Source organism: Aquarana catesbeiana, linkage group LG06, assembly GCF_042186555.1.
Source record: "Aquarana catesbeiana isolate 2022-GZ linkage group LG06, ASM4218655v1, whole genome shotgun sequence".
Lineage (NCBI taxonomy): Eukaryota > Metazoa > Chordata > Amphibia > Anura > Ranidae > Aquarana > Aquarana catesbeiana.
This window is the reverse complement of record NC_133329.1, coordinates 143,842,374-143,865,494: the sequence shown is the minus strand read 5'-3', so window position 1 is coordinate 143,865,494 and position 23,121 is coordinate 143,842,374. Positions and strand designations below refer to the sequence as shown.

The following is a 23,121-nucleotide window of genomic DNA, read 5'->3' as shown; positions in this document are numbered from 1 at the left end:
TTGGGTTCCTAGTCCCAACACACCTGCCTGATCCCGCTAGGAAGCTGACACTGACCACCGCTAATCACAGACAGTGAGAGACGTTTACCACTCTGTGCAGCTGCAGAAATATCTCACTGCCTGTGATTAGCGGTGTGCAGTGTCGGCTTCCTGGAGGGAACGGGGGGGGGGGGGGGGGGGCGAGGCACCGGGGGTAACTTAAAAGGGATAAAATTATACAAATGTATATTTATCCTACAAAGCTGGGGTAGCACAGATTACCTAACCTGAATTTTGTACAGATTCCCTAGAGTACCAGATCAGCTTCAACTGGTTAAAGAGGAAGCTCAGTCAAATCCTAACTATACCTAAAGCCTATTCTAACTACCCTATGAAAGGAAAAAGGTTAATACTTATGTATGCTGAGGGTGCTCTGGTCCAGTCACATGATCCGCTTCCTGCATTGGTAGAGGAGGAACGGCGGGAAAGGATGCCACATAGTAGGCCTACGGGTGACCTTGCTGCATTGGCTCTGCAGCTGTTGTTGGCGAGCTCTCCTCTTCACTGAAGCCAACCACTGGAGAGATCATGTGACCAAACCAGAACGCTTTCAGAATAGGTAAGTACAGACATCTTTCCCTTCAAATGGGTAGTTAAAATTGGCATAGAATGGGGGTTGGGAGCAGGTTTAAGTAGTTACAATTTGACTAAACTTTTACTTTATTAAATTTGACATTTGACCCGTACACACAGGTCAAATGTCGGGAGACATCAGCCGGTTCAAAAAAACAAAACAAAAAACAAAAAAACAAAAAAAACAAAAAACGTCCGACATTCGGCCGTGTGTATGCCAGCTGGTTCGAACGGCCGGCTTCTGTCAGACGTGCATGCTTTAAAACAAGCAGCCGGCCACCTCCAATGGCGGAGATCTGAGTGTTCTGGTGGGGAGACCATCCCCCTTTCAGGACACAACAGCTCAGCGGGGGAGTACACTATTAGCGTCGGATCTTTAGTACAGCGGCTCCAACTGGAGCTGACAGCTTTTTTTTTTCGTTCAACCCATTGGATTGAACAAAAAAAATCTCAGGGTGTACTAGGCTTTAATCGTAGAGTGTGTCACAGTAAAATTCTCCATTGCCATCATAACAATACTAACTTGTAGATAACAGCTACCAATAAGATGTTCATTAAGCCAAAGATCACTTTTTAAATTCAAAAGAAATTCAAAAGGCCCTGTTGCTGCTTAGTAGACCTACAATACTGAGGAATTTTTCATTGAACTGTGCACCAACATGTCTGCCATCCTACATGATGATGTATGCACAACAATAAAGTGTTTTACCTACTGTTTCAGTACAAGGGGTGTGACAATTCATAACTGAGCGTTCTGTGCCTGTGGCTATTCCACATACAATAGAGGACGCAATAGTTCTGCTGCTATTCATCTTAGGAGTTAATCTGTCAGACCTCAAAGACTTCCCTATTCTATTGTAAGGGAGTCTGGCATTGTTTGAAAATAACTTCCCTGTATGAACGCATGGTGTCTTCTCATAATATTGCCACAAAAACATTTCTTCTATAGCTTGATCATAAATCCATTAGTAAAGTAACAAATCTAACAGATGTAACATATGTACCTACAAACGTAATTTAACAGCTTGCCGACCAGCCGCCGTCATACTGCGACAGGTCAGCTCTCCTACACAAACCGCCATAGGTGTACGTTCGGTGTCTACACAGGAGATAGCGGGCACACACCTGCCATGAGAAGTGGGTGTGTGCCTGTGGGTCCAGCGGACTCGATGTCCGCCAGTGACCCACGATCGCAGTGTACAGAGGCAGAATAGGGAACTGCCTGTGCAAGCAAGGCAATTCTCCGTTCTGAGCGACGACATGTCAGAGATCTTCTGTTCTCAGTGATCGGGAACAGCAATCTCTGTCATGTCCCAGTGAGCCCACCCCCTTTACAGTAAGAACACACCCAGGGAACACACTTAATCCCTTGATCACACTAGTGTTAACCCTTTCCCTGCCAGTGTAATTTTTACATTGATCAGTGCATTTTTATAGCACTGATCAATGTAATAATGTCACTGGTTCCCAAAAAGTAATTTGAGCTCAGATTTGTCTGCCGCAATCCTGCTAAAAATCGCAGATCGCCACCATTACCAGTAAAAACAAAAAAAATAAATCAAAGTCCCTAAATCTATCCCATAGTTTGTAGACGCGATGACTTTTGCGCAAGCCAATCAATATACGCCTATTGCGATTTTTTTATACCAAAAATATGTAGAAGAATATATATCGGCCTAAACGGATACATTTTTCTTTTTTTAGATATGTATTATAGCAGAAAGTAAGAAATTGACATATAAATAACACTGATAAAAGCATAATGGAACAAAAAATAATTAAAAAAACAGTACAGAGAATTATCCTTCGTGATTGGAGACTGGCTGAGGTAAGCCGTACAGAGGCCAGTGATCTTACAGGAGGAAATACTGTATATTCTCTACTTCCCTGCCATTGTGTGTTGTAAAGAATCACTGACTTCTTATGGTTTCAGTAGACATAAAAGATAGTAAAAGATCATTAACCATTATACTACAGGGGGGCGTGTCCAAGATGGCGCTGGGAGCGGACGTATAGTACCAGAGCTCCCACTCCAGACTTATTTCCTTCTAATATCCTGGTGTGGATTTTGCATCTAACTCCCTGCCACATATCTCCAGAAACCCCCGGTGGCTCAGGGAATGCGCAGAAACAAAAAAGGAGCACAGAAATTGCGAGCTCCTGTACATACAAGTACGCCGCCGAAGTTTGGGCCTTCCCCACCTAAGGCCTGTAACATGGAGACGCAGACCTCTGCCCCGCCGGATGGCGCGATCCAGGCTGGATCCCAGGCATTCGAGGCCCTGATGCAAGCTATCTCCACTTGCCAGTCCACTCTCACCATCAAGATAGATCATGTCCAGGAGGAAACTGCCCTCATTCGACGCGACATGGATCGATTTAGAGAGCGAGTGGGTGAGGCGGAACGGCGGATCTCCACTACGGAAGATGTGCAAAGAGAACAACATGAGGACATCCAGATCCTAAAATCGAAGGTTAAGGCACTGGAATTTAGGGCCGAGGACGCTGAGAACCGGAATCGGAGAAATAATCTCCGAGTTCTCGGCCTCCCGGAAGGCGCAGAGGGGATGGATCCGGTCGGCTTTATGGAGAAACTACTCCCAACCCTATTACCGAAGGCACAATTTTCCCCACACTTCTCTATCGAACGCGCCCATCGAATGCCTGCCAGCCGAGGCCCGCAGGGAGCGCCGCCGCGCACTTTCATTTTCAAACTTCTCCATTACAGAGACAGGGACACTGTGCTCCGCTCTGCCCGCACGCAAGGAGAGTTACATTATGAGAACACGAAACTCCTCATCTTTCCGGATTACTCTGTGGAGACACAGAGGCAACGGAAGTCTTTTGACCATGTCCGTGCCATGCTCCGAGAAAAAGGGATCAAATATAACATGCTATTCCCTGCCAAACTCAGAGTGCAGGACGGCAAAAAAGTGCACTTCTTCACCTCTCCCAGAGAAGCTGCCGCGTGGGCTGACACCATCCAAAGATGATTTCCTCGGGGTAACTGTGAGTACACTGCTGGAGAGGTTGCGGGGGGTTTTGTTTTTGGAGGGGTGAATCTGCTCCTTTGATTGCCTCTCCCGACCCCTCTCATGTCATTAATGGCTAGCGGGGCCTAGATGTTCAATACTCCTGCTGGTTTTATGCCTATGGAACTGAGCCATGCTTCCCCCCCCTTAAGAGCATACCCATCGGCACACCAGTATCCTCCATTCCCAGCATGGAAGCAGACAAGGCATCGGACCTGAACCCTGAACTTCACCTCCGAACGGTCTTCCCTCATTGATGCTGTCTCACAGGGAAGATAAGCTGGGAACCTTATTCACACTGCGATCCCACTTTGGATGCGGACATGACACTTTATCCTTGATGAGACCGATCCCAGTCTGTATGGACACCTCTCTTGTTGCATTCCCTCCTCCCTCGCACTTCCCCTGCCATTCTCTCCAGCATGGCCTCGACCCCGGCTGGGGTCGGGGGTTCATATGGACCAATGCAAGTTTTGTGCCCCCGGGGCTCCGGGTGATCCACACCATTTTTTCTCCTTACCGGAATTTAAAGTACACTTATTTTTCTTTGATTTACAGGGGTTGGTTGCCTCTAGTTCGCTGCCTCCATGATCAGCCTTCGGGCTGTAGCAAGTTTGGGGTTACAGACCTACCTCCTTTTCTGGGGGTCGGGTGGGGTGGGGGGAGGTTCGGGGATATTGAGCCGTGTTCCTGGCTCCCAGTTTTTTGTTTTTGGTTCTGTTTTTATTTTATATTTTTTGACAGTACGGTGTTTGCTTTTTGTACTTAAAGTAATGACAAGCTCTGACTCGCCTCGGGCATTCCCTGTGATGGCTTGTGGTGAATCAGGAATCTGAATCTGCCTCTGATAATGTGGCTTGGGAGGCCTTTAAGGCCTCATCAAGGGGACATTACCAATGTATTATTGCCAAGGTGAGGAGACTTCGTAGAGCGGAGCTTACCAGACTAGAGGCTGAGGCGATCAGACAGGAAGCCCTATATGTCCGTTCCCGTGACCCACGAGACTATATAGCACTCCAATCTCTTACCCAACAAACCCTACTGCTACAGACCTCCCTGACACAAAAAAAACTGTTATACCAATCCCAACGCATATTCGAACAGGGGGAGAAGACAGGTCGTCTTTTGGCCTGGCTATCCAGGGAACAATCTGGGGTGACGGCAATAGCGCAGATTCGTGACCGAGATGGGACACTTCACTCTTCCCCAGCGGAAATTAATCGGTGCTTTACCAATTTCTACCAGCAACTATATAGCTCACGAGTAATGTATGACCAACAAGACCTTACTGACTACTTGGAAGACATTGACATTCCAGTTCTCACACAATCTGCAGCAAACACACTAGACGCCCCCATTCAATTAGAGGAGATACAAAAAGCCCTCAAAACGATGCAGGCAGGGAAGACCCCGGGTCCGGACGATTCCCGGTGGAATTCTATAAGGCTTACATGGAAGAGATAACCCCTAGATTGCAGACGGTTTTTGCCTCAGCTTTAAAAACTGGGACTCTCCCGGCCTCGATGAGCGAGGCGGTTATAGTACTCATCCCTAAGCCGGGGAAGGACCCTACCCTCTGCGCATCTTACCGCCCTATCTCTCTCCTAAATGTTGACGCAAAGGTCCTGGCCAAGATCTTAGCCATCCGCTTAAACAAAGTTATCACTGCCCTAACACATCCAGATCAAACAGGGTTCATGCCCGGAAGAGGCACAGATATAAATATACGCAGATTACACACTCACATCGCGGTGGCTGATCCGGGGAACCCTGGGGTGGTGGCCTCACTCGACGCAGAGAAAGCTTTTGACTCGGTCGAGTGGGGCTACCTGTGGAGGGTCCTCTCCAGATTTGGCTTTGGGCCAGTCTTCCTCACATGGATTCAAATGTTGTATGCGCAGCCCAAGGCTCGTATACGCACGGGCAGTACCCTGTCGGAGCCCTTCCTTCTGGAGAGGGGAACCCGGCAGGGATGTCCCCTGTCCCCGGCATTATTTGCCTTGGCCTTGGAGCCCTTGACGGCTCATATTAGAAAAGACAGAGCTATTAAAGGCATTAAAGTAGGCCCGTTAGAGGAGAAATTGTCCCTTTATGCCGATGACTCCCTCCTTTATTTGGCTGATGCATCTGACTCCTTGAGGGCTGCCTTGTCTCAGTTTGATACTTTCAGCCGTTTTTCAGGAGTTCGTATCAACTGGGACAAATCGGTCCTCTTCCCACTTCATCCATCCATGCCTCGCATCGATACCCGAACTCCCCTCCGATGGGTCGAAGAGTTTACATACTTGGGCGTAAGGGTAGCCTTGTCCCTGGACAGATACCTCGACCATAATCTAATTCCGGTGTTGGACAAACTTACCAAGCAGTGTACAACTTGGCGTAGACTTCCTCTTACGCCAGTGGGCAGAGGGAATTTAATCAAAATGGTGTATCTACCTAAATTGTTATATTTCTTTCGTCACACCCCTGTCCATATTCCCCGGTCAGTGTTCCGGAGACTGGATAGTACTGTGAGCGACTTTGTCTGGGCTGGGAGACCTCCGAGAGTGGCCAGGCGAACCCTTTATCTTCCCCTCTCTAGCGGGGGTTTGGCCCTTCCGAACTTCCTTATATACTACTGGGCGGCGGTCTTGGTCACCGTCCGCTGGTGGTTCTCCCAGCCCAGACAGAACCCAGCGGTCACCCTAGAGGCGGCAATACTTGGTTCATATGCAGCCCTTTCTAACTTAGTCTTCAGGGGGTGTAAGGCACATCCGGGTGTCACGGTCCCTATGAAAACCACGATTCGGGTTTGGCAATGTTCCAGGGCGGCCCTTCGGGATCCTTTGGTGGTCTCCCCTCACACTCCCCTATGAGGCAATCCCCTTCTTCCCCACCTAAACACAATACCTGACCCGGCGGCGTGGGCAACGAGGGGTATTGTTACCCTCAAGCAAGTAATGCCAGGTGGTAAGATTCTAACATTCCTAGAATTAAGACAAGCATTTAAACTCCCCCGTTCCTTTCAATTTAGATACTGGCAGCTCCGGCATGCCCTCGCCGCCCAGTTCCCCACCCCAATCACTTTAAATTCAGACTCTATCGAGAGACTTCTCACTTCGGAGCTCCTGCTCAAACCACTCTCCACCCTATACATGTATCTCACAGTAGCTCTTGACACGGACACCTCACACCTGCTGGCCAAATGGAAGATAGATATCCCCAATCTAGATGAAGACACATGGGAGGAGTGCGTCTCTACATTTATTTCCTCTATGATAGCCTCTAGAGACCGTTTTGCCCAATTAAAATTTTTACACAGGGCATACTACACCCCACAAAGGTTGGCATCCATCTATCCCTCTCTCAGCCCACTTTGCACGAGATGCTCCACTGAGAGGGGCTCCTTCTTCCACATGGTCTGGACTTGCAACAAGATCCAACCTTACTGGAGAGGGGTGGCGGATGTATTGACAGATATTTGCGGCGCCCCGTTGACAATGGACCCTCTTGTCTTCCTGCTCAGTCACCTTGGGGACGTTGAGGGTGACCGTTATATTAAACTAGGTTTGACTTTTGCCCTCTATTACGCTAGGAGAGAAATCCTCTTGAGATGGAAGGGTACGGATCTCCCTACAGTAGCCTCATGGAAAAGTGCAATTAATAAAGTCCTTCCTTTATATAAGATCACATATGAAAGTAGGAACTGCCCCGCGAAATTTGAGAAAATATGGTCACATTGGTCTGACGCTTGTTGAATCCCTAATTTATATAAATGTGATTGTACCGTTTATACTAGCGAATAGGCGGCTGGGGGTGGTGGTGGGGAGGCCCGTGGGCTTTTCGCCCCCCCCCCCCCCCCCCTCGCCTTCCCCCTCCCTCCCTTCCCCAACTGAAAACACTTTCCATTCTCCATATTTCTAGCAGAGGAATGTTGGGATCAAGCTTGGCTCCATTCAGGACTTCGGTCCGCTCCATATTATTTACGCATCCCTCCTTTCGTTTTGTACTGCTTCACAGATTACCTGTAACTAGCTGAGAATATAGTTCACATCACAGGCTGTATTCCACCCTTGGGTACCCCGACCTCAATGCTGCCTGGTAATAAATACTTTTTATAGTGATGTTATATGATGGCAAATACTGTACTGTTCATGCTATTGCTGTTTTGTATTCTTATGATTTCTGAATAAATAAAAAAACTCTTACTGTCAAAAAAAAAAAAAAAACATTATACTACTTGCGGATAATAAAAATGGAGCCTTAACCTTGGTTTTACCAATACTTTACCCATTTGTAGACACTAATCTAAGCAGAGGCTTGAAAACTTTCAAACATGATCAGGTACACAAGAAAGCTTCCCCATACAAACATATTCAAATCTTCATCTGAGCAAAACAAATTGCAGGATGGAGTTTAAACCATTGGGTATAGTTTTCTTGCTGTAACAGAAACTAATCCACAAACATATTGGATCACAAATTAAAGAGGACCAGTCATATATACCCTTTTGCAGGAACACAGGGCTTCTAGTATGATATGTATTCAGGTTTGCTGCCTCTGAAGAAGGGTGTACGATCCAAAACACATGTTAAGGAATAAAAATGTACCCAACTTCAGAGACACAGCTACAAGTGAAGCAGAGTACATTTAAAGCCCAATACACACAGGCCGAACACCGGGCGACATCAGCCTGTTTTCTTTGAACCGGCCCGTGTGTATGGCGGCCAGTCCAATAGAAGCCGGCTGTTCGGGCGGCTTCTGTCGGACGAGCATGCTGGAAAACCAGCAGCCGATGACTCCTGATCAGTGCTCTCATCCAATGGCGGGGGAGCCACCCCCTGTCAGAACAACAGCTCAGAGAGGAGATTGCTATTCTTACTTCAGAGGTTTTTTTTTGTTCGACTCGAAGTGTGTACCAGGCTTAAATCTGTTCCCCAGAGCAATCCAACGACCAACTCTTAAATACAAATGGTCATGATTGCACAACCTCCAAGAGGTACTGTATTTATTGGCGTATAACACTCACTTTTTCACCATGAAAAACAGGTGCAAATAGTGGGTGCGTGTTATACGCCAATACTTCAATTTTAGCTGCCTCGGTGGGGACAGGGAGGGGGCAGGACGAGCACCATCAGATTACATAAAGTGAGAATCTCCTGTTTACTTGGCGGCCTCTGTAATAGGAAGTCCTGTCTCCTGGGCCGCCATTGGACCACTGTTCTGTCTATCATAGGAGATTCTCACTGTATGTAATCTGTCGGCGCTCGTCCCGCCCCCCTCCCTGTCCCCTCTGGGCTGCAGATGGGCATCGATCAGGCTGCACTGATGGCAATGGTGAGGCTGCTGCATTGATGGCAATGGTGAGGCTGCATTGATGTGGACTGATGAGGCTGCATTGATGGCACTCGTGAGGCTGCAGATGGGCATTGATCAGGCTGCATTGATGGCAATGGTGAGGCTGCAGATGGGCACTGACCGATATTTTGCTTCAAAGTTCCTTATTTAAAATTTAAAGTTTTTTTCCTGAAACATCCCTCTTAAAATGAATGTGCGTGTTATACGCCTGGGCGTGTTATTCGCCGATAAATACGGTAACTTAAATATAAATTCTGACACACACACAAAACTGTGCAAAAGTTTTAGGCGTGAAAAAAATCTGTAAATTAAGAATGCTTTCAGAAACAGAAGTGTTAGATTGTTTATTTTTATCAACAAAATGAAAAGCAAATGAACAGAAATCTAAGTGTGTCCACCCTTTGCCTTTAAAACAGCATCAATTCTTCAAGGTACACTTGCACAGAGTTTTTGAAGGAGCCCAGTAGGTAGATTGTTCCAAAATCTTGAACTAACCACAGATCCTCTGTGGACCTAGATTGCCTCCAATCCTTCTGTTTCTTCATGTAATCCCAGACAGACTCCATGATGTTGATATCAGGGCTCTGTTGGGCTAAACCATCATTTCCAGGACTCTGTTCTTTACACTGAAGACAGTTCTTAATGACATTTGTTGCATGTTTGGGGTCATTGCCCTGCTGCTGAAAGAATTTGGGTCCAATTACGCATCTCCCCGATGGTTTGGCGTGATGGATAAGTATCTGCCTGTATTTCTCAGCATTGAGTACACAACTGATCCTAACCCAATCTCCAACTCCATTTTCAGAAATGCAGCTCCGAATTTGTAAGGAGCCTCCACCATGCTTCACTTTTTCCTGCAGACACTCATTCTTGCAGTGCTGTCAAACTGCCTCCTGCTACAGTGAAATATTTCAGATTTTGACTCCTTAGTCCAAAGCACCTGCTGCTTTTTTTCTGCACCCCAGTTCGTATGTTTTTACAGAGATGCAGAAAAACGACGGCAGGTGCTTTGAAATGAGGAGTCAAAATTTGAAATATCTGGCTGTAGCAGGAGGCAGTTTGTTTGTGAAGGGCTGGAGAGCAGTACACTAATGCGTGTCTGCAGGCAACAGTGAAGCATGGTGGAGGTTCCTTGCAAGTTTGGGGCTGTATTTCTGCAAATGAAGCTGGAGATTAGGTCAACATCATTGGTGTCCTCAATGCTGATAAATACAGATACATATCCGTCATACTATACTACCAGGGAGGTGTGCCTCAAATTTTTTTTCTGCAGCAGGACAATGACCCTAAACATACAGCCACTGTCTATAAGAACAATCTTTAGCATAAAGAAGCACAGGGAGTCCTGAAAGTGATGGTTTGACCCCCACAGAGACCTGATCCCAATATCAAGTCTGTCTGCAATTACATCAAGAGACAGAAGGATTTGAGGCAGCCTACATCCACAGAAGATCTGTGGTTAGGTCTCGAAGATATTTGGAACAACCTACCTGCCAAGTTCCTTCAAAAACTGTGTGCAAGTATACCTAAAATAATTGATGGCGTTTTAAAGGCAAAGGGTGGTCACACCAAAATATTGCTTTGATTTGGATTTTTCCTCTGTTCATTTACTTTATTTTTTTTTATCAACTAACAAAATGGAAACACTTTAATTTCTGAAAGCATTCTTAAATTTCTCTTCTGATAATCACGCTCACATTTGAACCAAACCAACTATGCAAACAGTGATATAAATTCTTCAGACGTTGAATATACTATGTTTGCTTTCGGCCACACCTTTAGCAGGAAAACAGAACACACTACTTTAGTTACACTGGAAGTTACAGATTGAACACAAACAGAAAATAATGTTATTCAGAACTTACCTAGTTCTTTTGATACCGGTGACACTGTAGTCATCTCTCCCACCTTGGCCAATCCATCATAATAAGCTTTTCCCGCTTGTACCATTGCTAGAAAAAACATACAATTAGTAAAAAAGGACATACGCGACATAGTAACACTATTTGCCCCACTTTTTAAAAGTGATGCTCTTATAAACATTGCACAAAACCAGTAAACCATAATTCTAGAGCCCTTGTCTATATACCAAGATTTGTTATAAAGGAGATTACAGCTTTAACAGAGGTATTGGTGTGCCATACTCTAGGTTTGAATTTTACTGCTGGTCACATTGCTCTAGATCAGCATTTTTCAACCTTGGCAAAATGGCTAAAAATTGCCCCAAAAATGTATACAAGCCAGCAGGTGGATCAAGCTTGCCTTTTAGTTACACAAAGCCGCAGGTTTTTTTGTGCACCATTTCAACTTTCCAGCCACCGGCATCTTAACAGCCAGCGATGTCATCAGTGTTGATAAGGGTGTGGATCACCTGCACAGCATCCTTGTTTGACCTTCCCCTGCCCCTCTTCATCAACACTGGGGGTCATATTAGCTGAGTGATGGTGAGAAACTGAGGGAGAAAAGAAACACTGGAATACTAGTCAATACTAGTGTCCAAAAGTGTATTCGCTTTGGAAGACTAAATCACCTCTAACGTTTAGTGTCCTACGTGTGTCAATGCTGCCGCGTTATGTAAACCTACATTTTAGAATGAGAAGCCTTGAGACTGTCCATCATTTAAAGGGTGCCTTGATTGAAAAAAAAGTTGAGAAACACAGGTCTAGAACATACCACCACCCTGCCTCTTCCCCTTATCCAGAGGATGCCATGAATGAATTGAAAAAAATGCAAGGCATTCTTTACATGGCACCTATGCAGAATGAGTAACCCCCTGTGGTTAATATGCAGCTGCTCAGCACGGGACCTGGAAGACCGTGTCAAGCACTGTAGCAAGCAGCAGTGACTACTACAGTGATTATCTGCTTCTACAGTGGTCCCACAAGTATGCAATCAGTGTATAGTGAGTTACTCTCACGCTATCACTATATGTGAAATGAGAATAAAAAGGTGATTTAGCTGCTGCCAGCACTCTATAGCTTATCCTTAGCTACTGTGTTGTGTGAATGTAAAGTGAAATAATGCTGCACTGCCAAAAAGTGCTAAGTATCTCTTGCAAGGTCAACAGATAAAAAATAGACAACCCTTGTGTAATTTCAAATATATAAAGCAGTGTGCAAATCCGCTAAATAATATATAAAACTAAAAAGGAACAAATCATATAAAACTTCAAATACAGATGTGAAGTGTGCAAAACCATCATTAAAAGGTGTGAAAATCTGCAAAAAAAAAAAAAAAAAAAAAAAAAAAAAAAAAGGATGTACTATTGTGTCTGTAGTAAAAGGTAAATACAAAATTGTGCTATTCATATCAAATAACATAAATATTAAAAAAACACAAATCACAGTGATAAATGACAAACTTTGAGTAACTGTCCCAACTAAAAGGTTGTCCTTTTTTATCAATGGTCCATCCCTTCACCATTAGCTATGAGTGTCCGTAAAGATGTATTATCTTCCCTTTTTCCAACGTGGTGTCACCCCAGTGTCCACTAGCCTCTCACCTTGATATAGCTTTTTTAGATAAGCAGATATTAAAGTGATTGTAAAGTCTCTCTCTCTCTTTTTTTTTTTTTAATAACAAACATGTTATACTTACCTCCTCTGTGCAGTTGGTTTTGCACAGAGCAGGCCTAATCCTCCTCTTCTTGGGTCCCTCTTTGCTGCTCCTGGATCCTCCCTCCTATCGAGTGCCCCCTCAGCCAGCAGCTAGAGAGAGATGGGGCTCAGGTAAGTAAATAGGGGGTGCTGGGTAGGCTGCTACACACAAAAGGTGTTTTATCTTCAACTGGTTGTAAACTCACCCAGCTAACTTTTCCCCATTTAAATCAGTAATAAGCACTTTACAAATTGCTGTGTATGAGGCGGCACAGTGGTGTAGTGGATAGCACTTTCGCCTGGCAGTAAGAAGGGTCGCTGGTTCGCATCCCAACCACGACACTACCTGCCTGGAGTTTGCATGTTCTCCCTGTGTCTGCGTGGGTTTCCTCCGGGTACTCCGGTTTCCTCCCATTCTCCAAAGACATGCTGGTAGGCTAACTGGATCCTGTCTAAATTGTCCCTAGTATGTATGAATGTGAGTTAGGGACCTTAGATTGTAAGCTCCTTGAGAGTAGGGACTGATGTGAATGTACATGTGAAGCGCTGCGTAAATTGATGGTGCTATATAAGTACCTAAAATAAATAAAAAATAAAAATGAATCAATTTTAACCTGCTTCGTTTGCTTGTAATCTGCCTTTTTCATGAAGTCACTGGCACATGCGTATATTATGCCCAATTCACAACAGGCTCATTGTTTATTTTATATGCGTAATAAGGACTTGCCTCTATGCCATAAATGTGCCAAAGAGAATGGTAACTTTCTGCATATGGTGTGGCACTGCAATAGTTAGACCTTTTTGGTCGAGTATTACAGCCTTTATATCTGACACCTTTGATATTCCAAATATCTGCAACCCTAAATGGTGTTTATTGGGCGTGTTTGAGGACCTAGACATCTCTGCCACATCCAAACCTTTCTTGAGCCTCATGTTATATGCTAGGAAATGAATAGCCCTCCACTGACTTTCCTTTGAACCTCTGCCTTTAAGCTTGTGGAAAAAATTAACCAAACCTTGCCTCTGTACAAGCTGACATATGAGACTAGAGGGTGCCCGGGGAAATTTTATAAAATTTGAGGGACCCTGGCTAGATACACAGGATACTGTGGACTCTCTCCTTTTTTTGATAGCAGATTCTACACCAAAGTTTCTTTATTTGTGTATTGCCATGATGGCCGTATCTAATATTGGGCCATCACATGGTTTAATACGCGGAGACGAAACTGGTTAATGGGTTTTTTCAGGCAAAGGCCCTCCAGTTTATTATTCTTAAGAACATGGGGGAGCACAATGATGACCCTTTTTTTTCTAGGGGGTCAAGATACTGTATTATTTATAGTTTGGTTATGTGTTAACTGGCATTATGCTATCAGTTTCTTGCCAAATTTCTGAATGTATCCACTGTAGATGCATTCGATCTATTTGCTCAGGATACTTTCTTATATTCCTGTTATTTGCTCAGATGTGTACGCCTGTATTCAGAATATTGCTATATGAATGTACATTTGCATATGCTCAATAAAAACAAGTTTAAAAAAAAACAAACAAAACCTAAGCATTGTCATATAGGTGACGGAGTGCAGATTGGTGAGTATAATTTGCTGGGGACCAGGGACAGGAAGCGAGGGAAAAGCCCTCTCATCAGGTCAAAGACAGACATTTTAATTCTTCCCAACTCTATCCAAAACTAAACAATATAAAAGTATTAAAGTATATGCACACTGAAAAAGGGCACGATCGTGCAGTTTCTAAGGAGCTCGTGCTGTGACTGGCAGCTCCTGTGCACATGCACGCAACTCCAGCCAGTCACAGAGCCGGAGTCCAGGGCCCCGGAAGGAAGAGGGGGTGAAGATGGACGCGGCCACCAGCGGGGACATCACGGGCTTCGTTTGCAGGTAAGTGGCACATAATGGGCTAGTATGCAATGCATACTAGCCCATTATGCTTTTACTTTGCACGGAAGTAAAACCCATCAGGGTTTACTTTCTCTTTAACCGTGGCTAAGCAGAACCCTGATAAAACTTTTTGCGTTGAATTCCTTGTGAAAAATAGCAGTACATTTCCCAACATGGGACTGTGCCTATGCACTCGTGTTCTGTAGCTCCATAGCTGTACATCTGCAGTGTGACATCATCTAAGAAACTGTTACCTCTATCTGTTAATCCCACCAGGTTTTGAGTGAGATTCGATGGTGTCACAACTCTCCTTTCACCATTTCATCATGCTACAAATGAAGCTCTACATGAGGACCTGTTTGTTATGCGTGCATCTCTCTGCTTCATTCATTCTATGGATCTGTGCTTCTTTCACCTCTCCTATTGCTTCTAGATTATTTCCCTATCAATCCTCAGATCAAAAGTCTTTAGGAAGTAGCTGTGACATGAGACAAGGCCTGCCTCTACCAAGTAGCACATTGTGTGGAACAAGGTGTGGCATGTCAGTAATGAAAAAAAGATCAACTTCAGGGAGCCCACGGGCAATTCTGCAACTAGTCCTCCTTTGCTTGTCTTCTTGGCAGTTTGCATAGTACAGGTCCTCTTTAAGAGTTCGGTATTAACTCATGTCAAATATGATTAGAACTAATAGTTCATTCCCTGTTGGTTTTAGGAAGTTCACTAGAAATTTTGATTATTAAAATACAGAAAAGGCACTGGGTGTATGTTATTGCAACAAATGCAAATCTTGACAGCCAATAACTCATAGTAAATCTTCATGAGGAACCTTCTAGGCAGTAGGTAGGAATCTGCACAATGGTAGTTTAGAAAGTCCAGGCGGCAACGCACGCTTAATCTATCTAAACTGCTTCTGTATTTGATACGCCACATCAAATTTCAACCTGCTACATTTGAGCAGCACACAATGTCTTAATTATTTAGGATAACTTCACTTAGATCCAGATACTATGCTCTGCACATGGCTATGCTTTCAAGCCTTAAATAGACACTTCTTTGCAGAATAAACTGACTCTTTTCAATTTTAAAAATATAAACTCAAAAGGAATAAATGCAGAAACTGAATGTATAACAATTTGTATACATAAGCGGGTCAGGTAAAATATAAAAAAATTACACATGAATATTTCATGCATATCTATTTCCAGCCAGCAGCTGGAGCAATGAAATCCTTTCACTGCTCTAGGAAAAAGTGTGTCTTTGTTTCTGAGTTCTAGCAAATCCCCCCCTTTACCCAGCTATTTCACAGCAATGTTTAGTGGCCTCTCTGCTGCCGACCAAGGCTCCTGCGTTATGTTTGTGATAACAGAAGGATTGGGGAATGCCGGAGATATAGTTGTAAATACAGTGTAAGATGCTTTGAGTCAACCACTGTTAAGTCATCTTTTGCGCTAATAAAAAAAAAAAATTTGGAAAAAAAATAAAATACGTATTTTTACTTTCTGCTATAAAACATATCCAATAATAATAGAAAATAAAAGGTAAAAAAGTCATTAAAAAAATTATAATACGATATTGGATCCCTGATATTATAGTATTCTAATGATATATAGTTGTTAGACGATTTAATATATATTATTTGGATAGATATGGTGCAATAGAAGTTCAATATTCTTGTTATTTGTAATCCCAGGTCTGGAATTAGTCGCAGTGTATTGGCATTTGCCCCCCCCCCCCTTTTTTTTTTTCTTCTCTCCCTTCCTCGTTCCTTATTCTTTTCATTTTTTCCCCTTATTTTTGTTGTTTTGGTAAAAATGAAAAATTGCTCTATAAGCAGAGATAATATTTAAACAACATATTTGTTGTTTGTTAAAATTGTTCCACTTTTTTTATTTCCCTTTTTGTAAGAGCTAAAATGCCTGAATATATTTTTCTGTTTTTTTTTTTTTGTATCGGTGTTTAAAATGGCAATAAAAAAAAAATTAAATAAAAAAAAAAAAATCAAAAAACTTCTGGGGGATCTCTTGGAAGTGGGGACGAGTATCTGTAAGGTACCCGCTCCCCCCCCCCCCCCCCGAAAGGTGTCAAATGTGGCACCGGAGGGGGAGGCTGATGCAGATAAGTGGAGCTTCCACTTTTGGGTGTTACTCTGCTTTAAAGCGGAGTTCCACCCATAAAATTTACTTTACAGAAATAAACATTATAATCCTTCAGCAACAATTGGACATTTTTTTTTTTTTTTACTCATCCCTTCTGCACTGTTGCTATGGGGTCTCCTGTATTCTGCCTCTTCAGCTCCGCAGTGATTTACGTAATTTCCCTCAGTGCCTGTGCTTGTTAGGGCTTCTGGGAGATGTTCTTTCCTAGGAGTCAGTGGGCAGCGCCAATGTGTCCTTACTGCGCATGCGCAAGAACAGGTGGTGCATGCTGGTTATTCAGCAGCACCGTAAACCCATAAGTTTATGCTTGTGGGCTTCGCCTGCCCACAAGCAATATGGGAATGCCCGAGCAGGGGGAATATAAGGTAAGTTTTTTAATAAAATACTAACAAAAGCAGCGCTAGATACCAGCCTAACGAATGCAACATTAGCATAATATGATAGTAACAGATAGATTAAAAAAAAAAAAAAAACACACGTGTGGTTGGAACTCCGCTTTAAATGCATTGCGTTCATCTATTGTTGTGACTGATGAGGGTCAGATCTAATTTTTTGGCAAATGACAGCAGAAAATAATTTAATTCTAAGGGGTTCACATCATTTTTCATGCTGCACAAATGTTCTCTAAGCCATTTATGTCACTGCTCCAGTCAAATCAAGGAAATTAACCAACGCCAGACATACTACATGCAAATCCATAAGAAACCAGGGAAAAACACTGGTATAAAAGTAACAGAAGGAAACCAATACTTCCAATCCATTGTATGAACCTTGTGCAGCCAGACTGTTACTATGTAATGTAGGCTGTAGAAGTGATTGGGTTAATAAACAAATACATGCAGTAAACAAAAATATGCAAACAGGATGTTCCAGATACATGGTGTCACATGGCAATACTGTTAGCAGATATGCAAAGCATAGAGGAAGTTTCCAATGCGGAGTTAATCCACTCATTGGGTATCCTGGGATTCAGCGTTATTTTAATAATTATTTTTATAGTGAAAAAAAAAGTGCTGGTATAATAGTAGTAATAGTTAACAAGTTGCACTGTTAGGATGAGAAAAAAGTAGCAACTGGTACACCAGCGTACCAAGGTAGTGTAACGTTTTTAAAAATGACAGTCAAGGGATTGACAATGGCATGACACTATATACAGTGCCTTGCAAAAGTATTCACCCCTTGGCTTCTTACCTATTTTGTTACATTACAGCCTTTAGTTCAATGTTTTTTTTTAATCTGAATTATATGTGATGGATCAGAACACAATAGTCTAAGTTGGTGAAGTAAAATTAGAAAAATATATACATAAAACTATTTTTCAGAAATAAAAAACTGATAATTGGCATGTGCGTATGTATTAACCCCCTTTGTTATGAAGCCCATAAAAAGCTCTGGTGCAACTAATTACCTTCAGAAGTCACATAATTAGTGAAATGATGTCCACCTGTGTGCAATCTAAGTGTCTCATGGTCTGCATTACATATACACACCTTTTTGAAAGGCCCCAGAGGCTGCAACACCTAAGCAAGAGGCACCACTAACCAAACACTGCCATGAAGACCAAGGAACTCTCCAAACAAGTAAGGGACGATGTTGTTGAGAAGTACAAGTCAGGGTTAGGTTATAAAAAAATATCCAAATCTTTGATGATCCCTAGGAGCACCATCAAATCTATCATAACCAAATGGAAAGAACATGGCACAACAGCAAACCTGCCAAGAGACGGCCGCACACCAAAACTGACGGATCGGCAAGGAGGACAATAATCACAGATGCAGCACAGAGACCTAAGGTAACCCTGGAGGAGCTGCAGAGTTCCACAGCAGAGACTGGAGTATCTGTACATGACAATAAGCCATATGCTTCATAGAGTTGGGCTTTATGGCAGAGTGGCCAGAAGAAAGACATTACTTTCAGGAAAAAACAAAATGGCAAGTTTTGAGTTTGTGAAAAGGCATGTGGGAGACTCCCAAAATGTATGGAGGAAGGTGCTCTGGTCTGATGAGACTAAAATTGAACTTTTTGGCCATCAAAGAAAACGCTATGTCTGGCGCAAACCCAACACATCACATCAGCCAAAGAACACCATCCCCACTGTGAAACATGGTGGTGGTGGCAGCATCATGCTGTGGGGATGTTTTTCAGCAGTCGGGACTGGGAAACTGATCAGGGTTGAGGGAAAGGTGGATAGTGCTAAATACAGGGATATTCTTGAGCAAAACCTGTACCACTCTGTGTGTGATTTGAGGCTAGGACGGAGGTTCACTTTCCAGCAGGACAATGACCCCAAACACACTGTTAAAGCAACACTTGAGTGGTTTAAGGGGAAACATGTAAATGTGTTGGAATGGCCTAGTCAAAGCCCGGACCTCAATCCAATAGAAAATCTGTGGTCAGACTTAAAGATTGCTGTTCACAAGCGCAAACCATCCAACTTGAAGGAGCTGGAGCAGTTTTGCAAGAAGGAATGGGCAAAAATCCCAGTGGTAAGATGTAGCAAGTTCATAGAGACTTATCCAAAGTGACTTGGAGCTGTGATAGCCGCAAAAGGTGGCTCTACAAAGTATTGACTTTAGGGGGTGAATAGTTATGCACATTGGCTTTTTCTGTTATTTTGTCCTTTTTGTTGTTTGCTTCACAATAACAAATACAAAAATCTTCAAAGTTGTGGGCATGTTCTCTAAATTAAATGATGCAAATCCTCAAACAATCCATGTTAATTCCAAGTTGTGAGGCAACAAAACACAAAAAATGCCAAGGGGGGGTGAATACTTTTGCAAGGCACTGTAAATCCCTCACCTTAAGGCTACTTTCACACTGAGCCGCCCATCCATGCCGCTCGTTTTGGTCAGAAAAATAACTGCACCAAAAAAACGCACCTCCCCATTGAAATGCATTGAAAATGCACCAAGAATGCATCAATAATGCACCAGTGTTATGTTTTTGAGTCACATGACCAATAAAAAATGCACTACAAGCACAGTAAAATCGTGGTAACATTACGGCAAAATCCTGTGTGTTTTTGGTGCCATTACTGGCACCTTTTTCTTTATCTGAAAAATGCCAATAACACAATTTTAGGCTGACATGTTTCTGCTACCGAAATCTCAGTGCATCGCTAGTAATATAGTCAAAAAATTCAATCAGATTAGTTTGACAGGATGTACTCTCAGTAACACCATGCTGCTTTGGGTCCAGCAAGTTGTGTATTTTTAAGTGATCGCTGATCCTCCTTTTCAGCAGTGATTCCATTAACCACTTCAGCCCCGGGAGGTTTTACCCCCTTCCTGACCAGAGCACTTTTTACAATTTGGCACTGTATCGCTTTAACACAATCATTTTTTACTTTTTGCTATAATAAATATCCCCAAAAAGGTTTTTAAAAACAAATTTCTTCATCAGTTTAGGCTAAAATATATAATCTTCTACATATTTTTGGTAAAAAGAAAAATCGCAAAAAGGGTATATTGATTGGTTTGCACAAATGTTATAGCATTTTTTTTACTAGTAATGGCGGTGAGCTGCGATTTTTAGCGGCATTGCGATGGACAGATCGGACACATTTTTAGAACCATTGACATTTATACAGCGATCAGTGCTATAATAATGCACTGATTTTTGTGTAAATGTCACTGGTAGGGAAGGGGTTAACACTAGGGGGCGATCAAGGGGTTAAATGTGTGTTCCCTCAGTGTGTTCTAACTGTATGGGGATTGGACTGAGTAGGAGAGGAGACATATCGCTGTTCCTACTTTCTTTGAACAAACGACATGCCTCTTCTCCTCTGACAGCACAGGGATTTGTGTGTTTACACACACAAATCCCCGTGCTGGTGCTTGTGCACGCAATCGCACACCGTCCACACACATGGGTTCCTCTGCCGTGCAGCGCGCGCGCCCTCTGGCGGCTCTTAAAGGAAACCCCATACGGGTTTTCACGCAGGGGAGCCATTCTGCCCCCATAAATAGACGTGAGCTGGTCGGGAAACGGTTAACTTGACTACAATTGATGTTAAAATCATTAACCTGTAATTGTCAGCTTTGTGGATAGGTACAATATTAGCTGCCTGCCAGTCATTGGGAATGCCTCCTGTTAGAAGTGATTGATTAAAGATCCGTTAAGGCCGTTTCACACTGCCGCGACTTGGCTGCGATTTCGGGTACGCAATTTTGACGTAATTTCAGGGACTGCCTGTGTAAACTTGAGGTCTATGGACCTCAACTCGCATCAAAGTTGGACCAAAGTAGTACAGGGACAACTTTGAAGTCGTAAAGATATGACTGGTACTCATTTAAAGTCATGGGTGACGACTTGCAACTTTGCAGCTCCAAGTCGCAGGACAAGTTGCACAAATGTGAAAGGGGCCCAATGGTTCAACAACTATACCTCGAAGTTCTCTTAGAACTCTGGGATGAATACCATCAGGACCCATTGCTTTAATAAGCTTCAGCTGAGCCAGTTCCTCTTCTACCTCTGTCTCCAGAAATCCTGAAAATGAACCATCACTACTAGAACCAATATGATTCCCCTAATTTATTTCTGAGAAGACTGAACAGAAGTAATTGTTTAAATGGTTTGCTACATCCAGGTCTCCCCCAACATACATTGCCTTAAAAAAGTATTCATACCCCTTTGAAATTTTGAAATGTTACAACCAAAAATGTAAAGGTATTTTATTGGGATTTTATGTGATAAACCAACACAAAGTGGCACAAAATTGTGAATTGCAAGGGAAATGATAAAGGGTTTTCAATTTTCTTTTACAAATATGTGAAAAGTGTGGTGTGCATTTGTATTCAGCCCCCCTGAGTCAATACTTTGTAGAACCACCTTTTGCTGCAATTACAGCTGCAAGTCTTTTTTGGGGATGTCTCTACCAGCTTTGCACATCTAGAGTGACATTTTTGCCCATTCTTTACAAAATAGCTCAAGCTCTGTCAGCTTGGATAGAGAGTGTCTGTGCACAGCAATTTTCAAGGCTTGTAAACAAAATACAGTGCTTACAACTTTGCAATTATTGCAATTGGTGCAAACAATCAACACAAATGTCCATAAATTCAAGTGCTCTTGTGCCCAATCTTCTCAAAAGTGCTGCTGTGCAATTATCGCAACTGGTGCAACAAACAAAATATTAATCAAAATAACAACAAATATCCATATATTAAAGTGCTCTTGTGCCCAATCTTCTCAGAAGTGCTGTCGTGCTCCAAATAAACTCATGCTGTGAAGTGTCACACACCCCTCATTTATCCCTACTCACCAAAAATGGACCCCCCGCTTTTCAGTCTGGAGGTCAGATAAGCGTGATAAAGGGATGGTGGGTTGCGAGTGTTCAATAGGGAAGTTCCCCAGCAAAATTCTCAGATATAATCCAGGATGTACACCATATTCGAAATAGAGGAAAAAAGGGGGCCAATAGTGAAGTACTGTATGATCTGTGTTTATTGCACCATAAAAGATTTGTACTTGCAGGATAATCCAGTAAAAACAGGCATATGTATTTCAAGGAATCCTAGCTGTGAACTCCATAAACGGCTTACATTCCAAGGTTAACGGAAGTGACATCGTTAGGACTCTTAGCCAGAAATTACGTCAACGCGTTTCGCCTTCCTCCAAGGCGTTATTTAGCAATTGCCTCCTCTTTCTGTGCTTTGGCAGCACTGATGTTTTTGGCCTCCTTTTGTCTATTTTTTATACTCTTCTCGGTCATCTACACTTTGTTTCCTTGAATCTTCTATATGCTGATTTTTTCCCCTTTACTATCCTACTTAGGTCGTTAGTGAACCATACTGTTTTTTTTCTTCCTTTTATTCTTACTAACTTGCCTGACATATAATCTAGTTGCGTCAAGGATGGTATTATTATAATACAGGATTTATAGCGCCAACAGTTTACGCTTTACAATATAATATCAATATAATAATTGTCTTTTTAAAATCGAAAGCTTTTGTTTTTGTATATGATTTTTCAGTTATTGTTTTAATGTCAAACCATAAACATTGGTAATCTCTAAAACCCAAATTTTCTCCCACCTCACCAGAGTTGATCGCCATTTGTCAGTACTAGGTCTACTGTAGAATATGGTCACCTCGGGTTGGGCTTTTTACTAACTGTTTTAGAGAAACCCCATTCAGTGCTTACATCCCTGCTCCTACTTGTAATACCAGTTTGAGAATTCCACTCAATGTCAGGCATGTTGAAGTCACCCATAAATCAAAACCTCTCCCTTCATTGCCATTTTATGTTATTACTTGAGTAATCTTCCACTTTGCACCAAACCTTTAACCAAACATTGAACTCTGCTATACAAAGTACTTTTTTGTCCATTATGCACAATAAGACCTCTGAAAATGTAACAATACACCCTAACTGTTGAAGCTCCAGGCGCAAATTCTGAAAATCCTACAGAACGCACATCATTCCGGGAAAAATCATTTGTGCCAAGGTGCACAACATCACCATTGCACTCTTCATTAGCTTTCTTCATTAA

The 23,121-nt window shown here is 42.9% G+C and overlaps 1 protein-coding gene across 1 annotated transcript in view; it reads right to left on the bottom strand.

Moving 5' to 3' along the window:
- The window catches only part of BAIAP2L1 (BAR/IMD domain containing adaptor protein 2 like 1), a 193,671-nt gene that overhangs the window by 95,784 nt on the left and 74,766 nt on the right, over nt 1–23,121 (bottom strand). Inside the window, exon 3 of the mRNA XM_073590998.1 lies at nt 10,847–10,933. Within this exon, the coding sequence (XP_073447099.1) occupies nt 10,847–10,933 (87 nt within the window). The remainder of the gene's footprint in view (nt 1–10,846; nt 10,934–23,121) is intronic.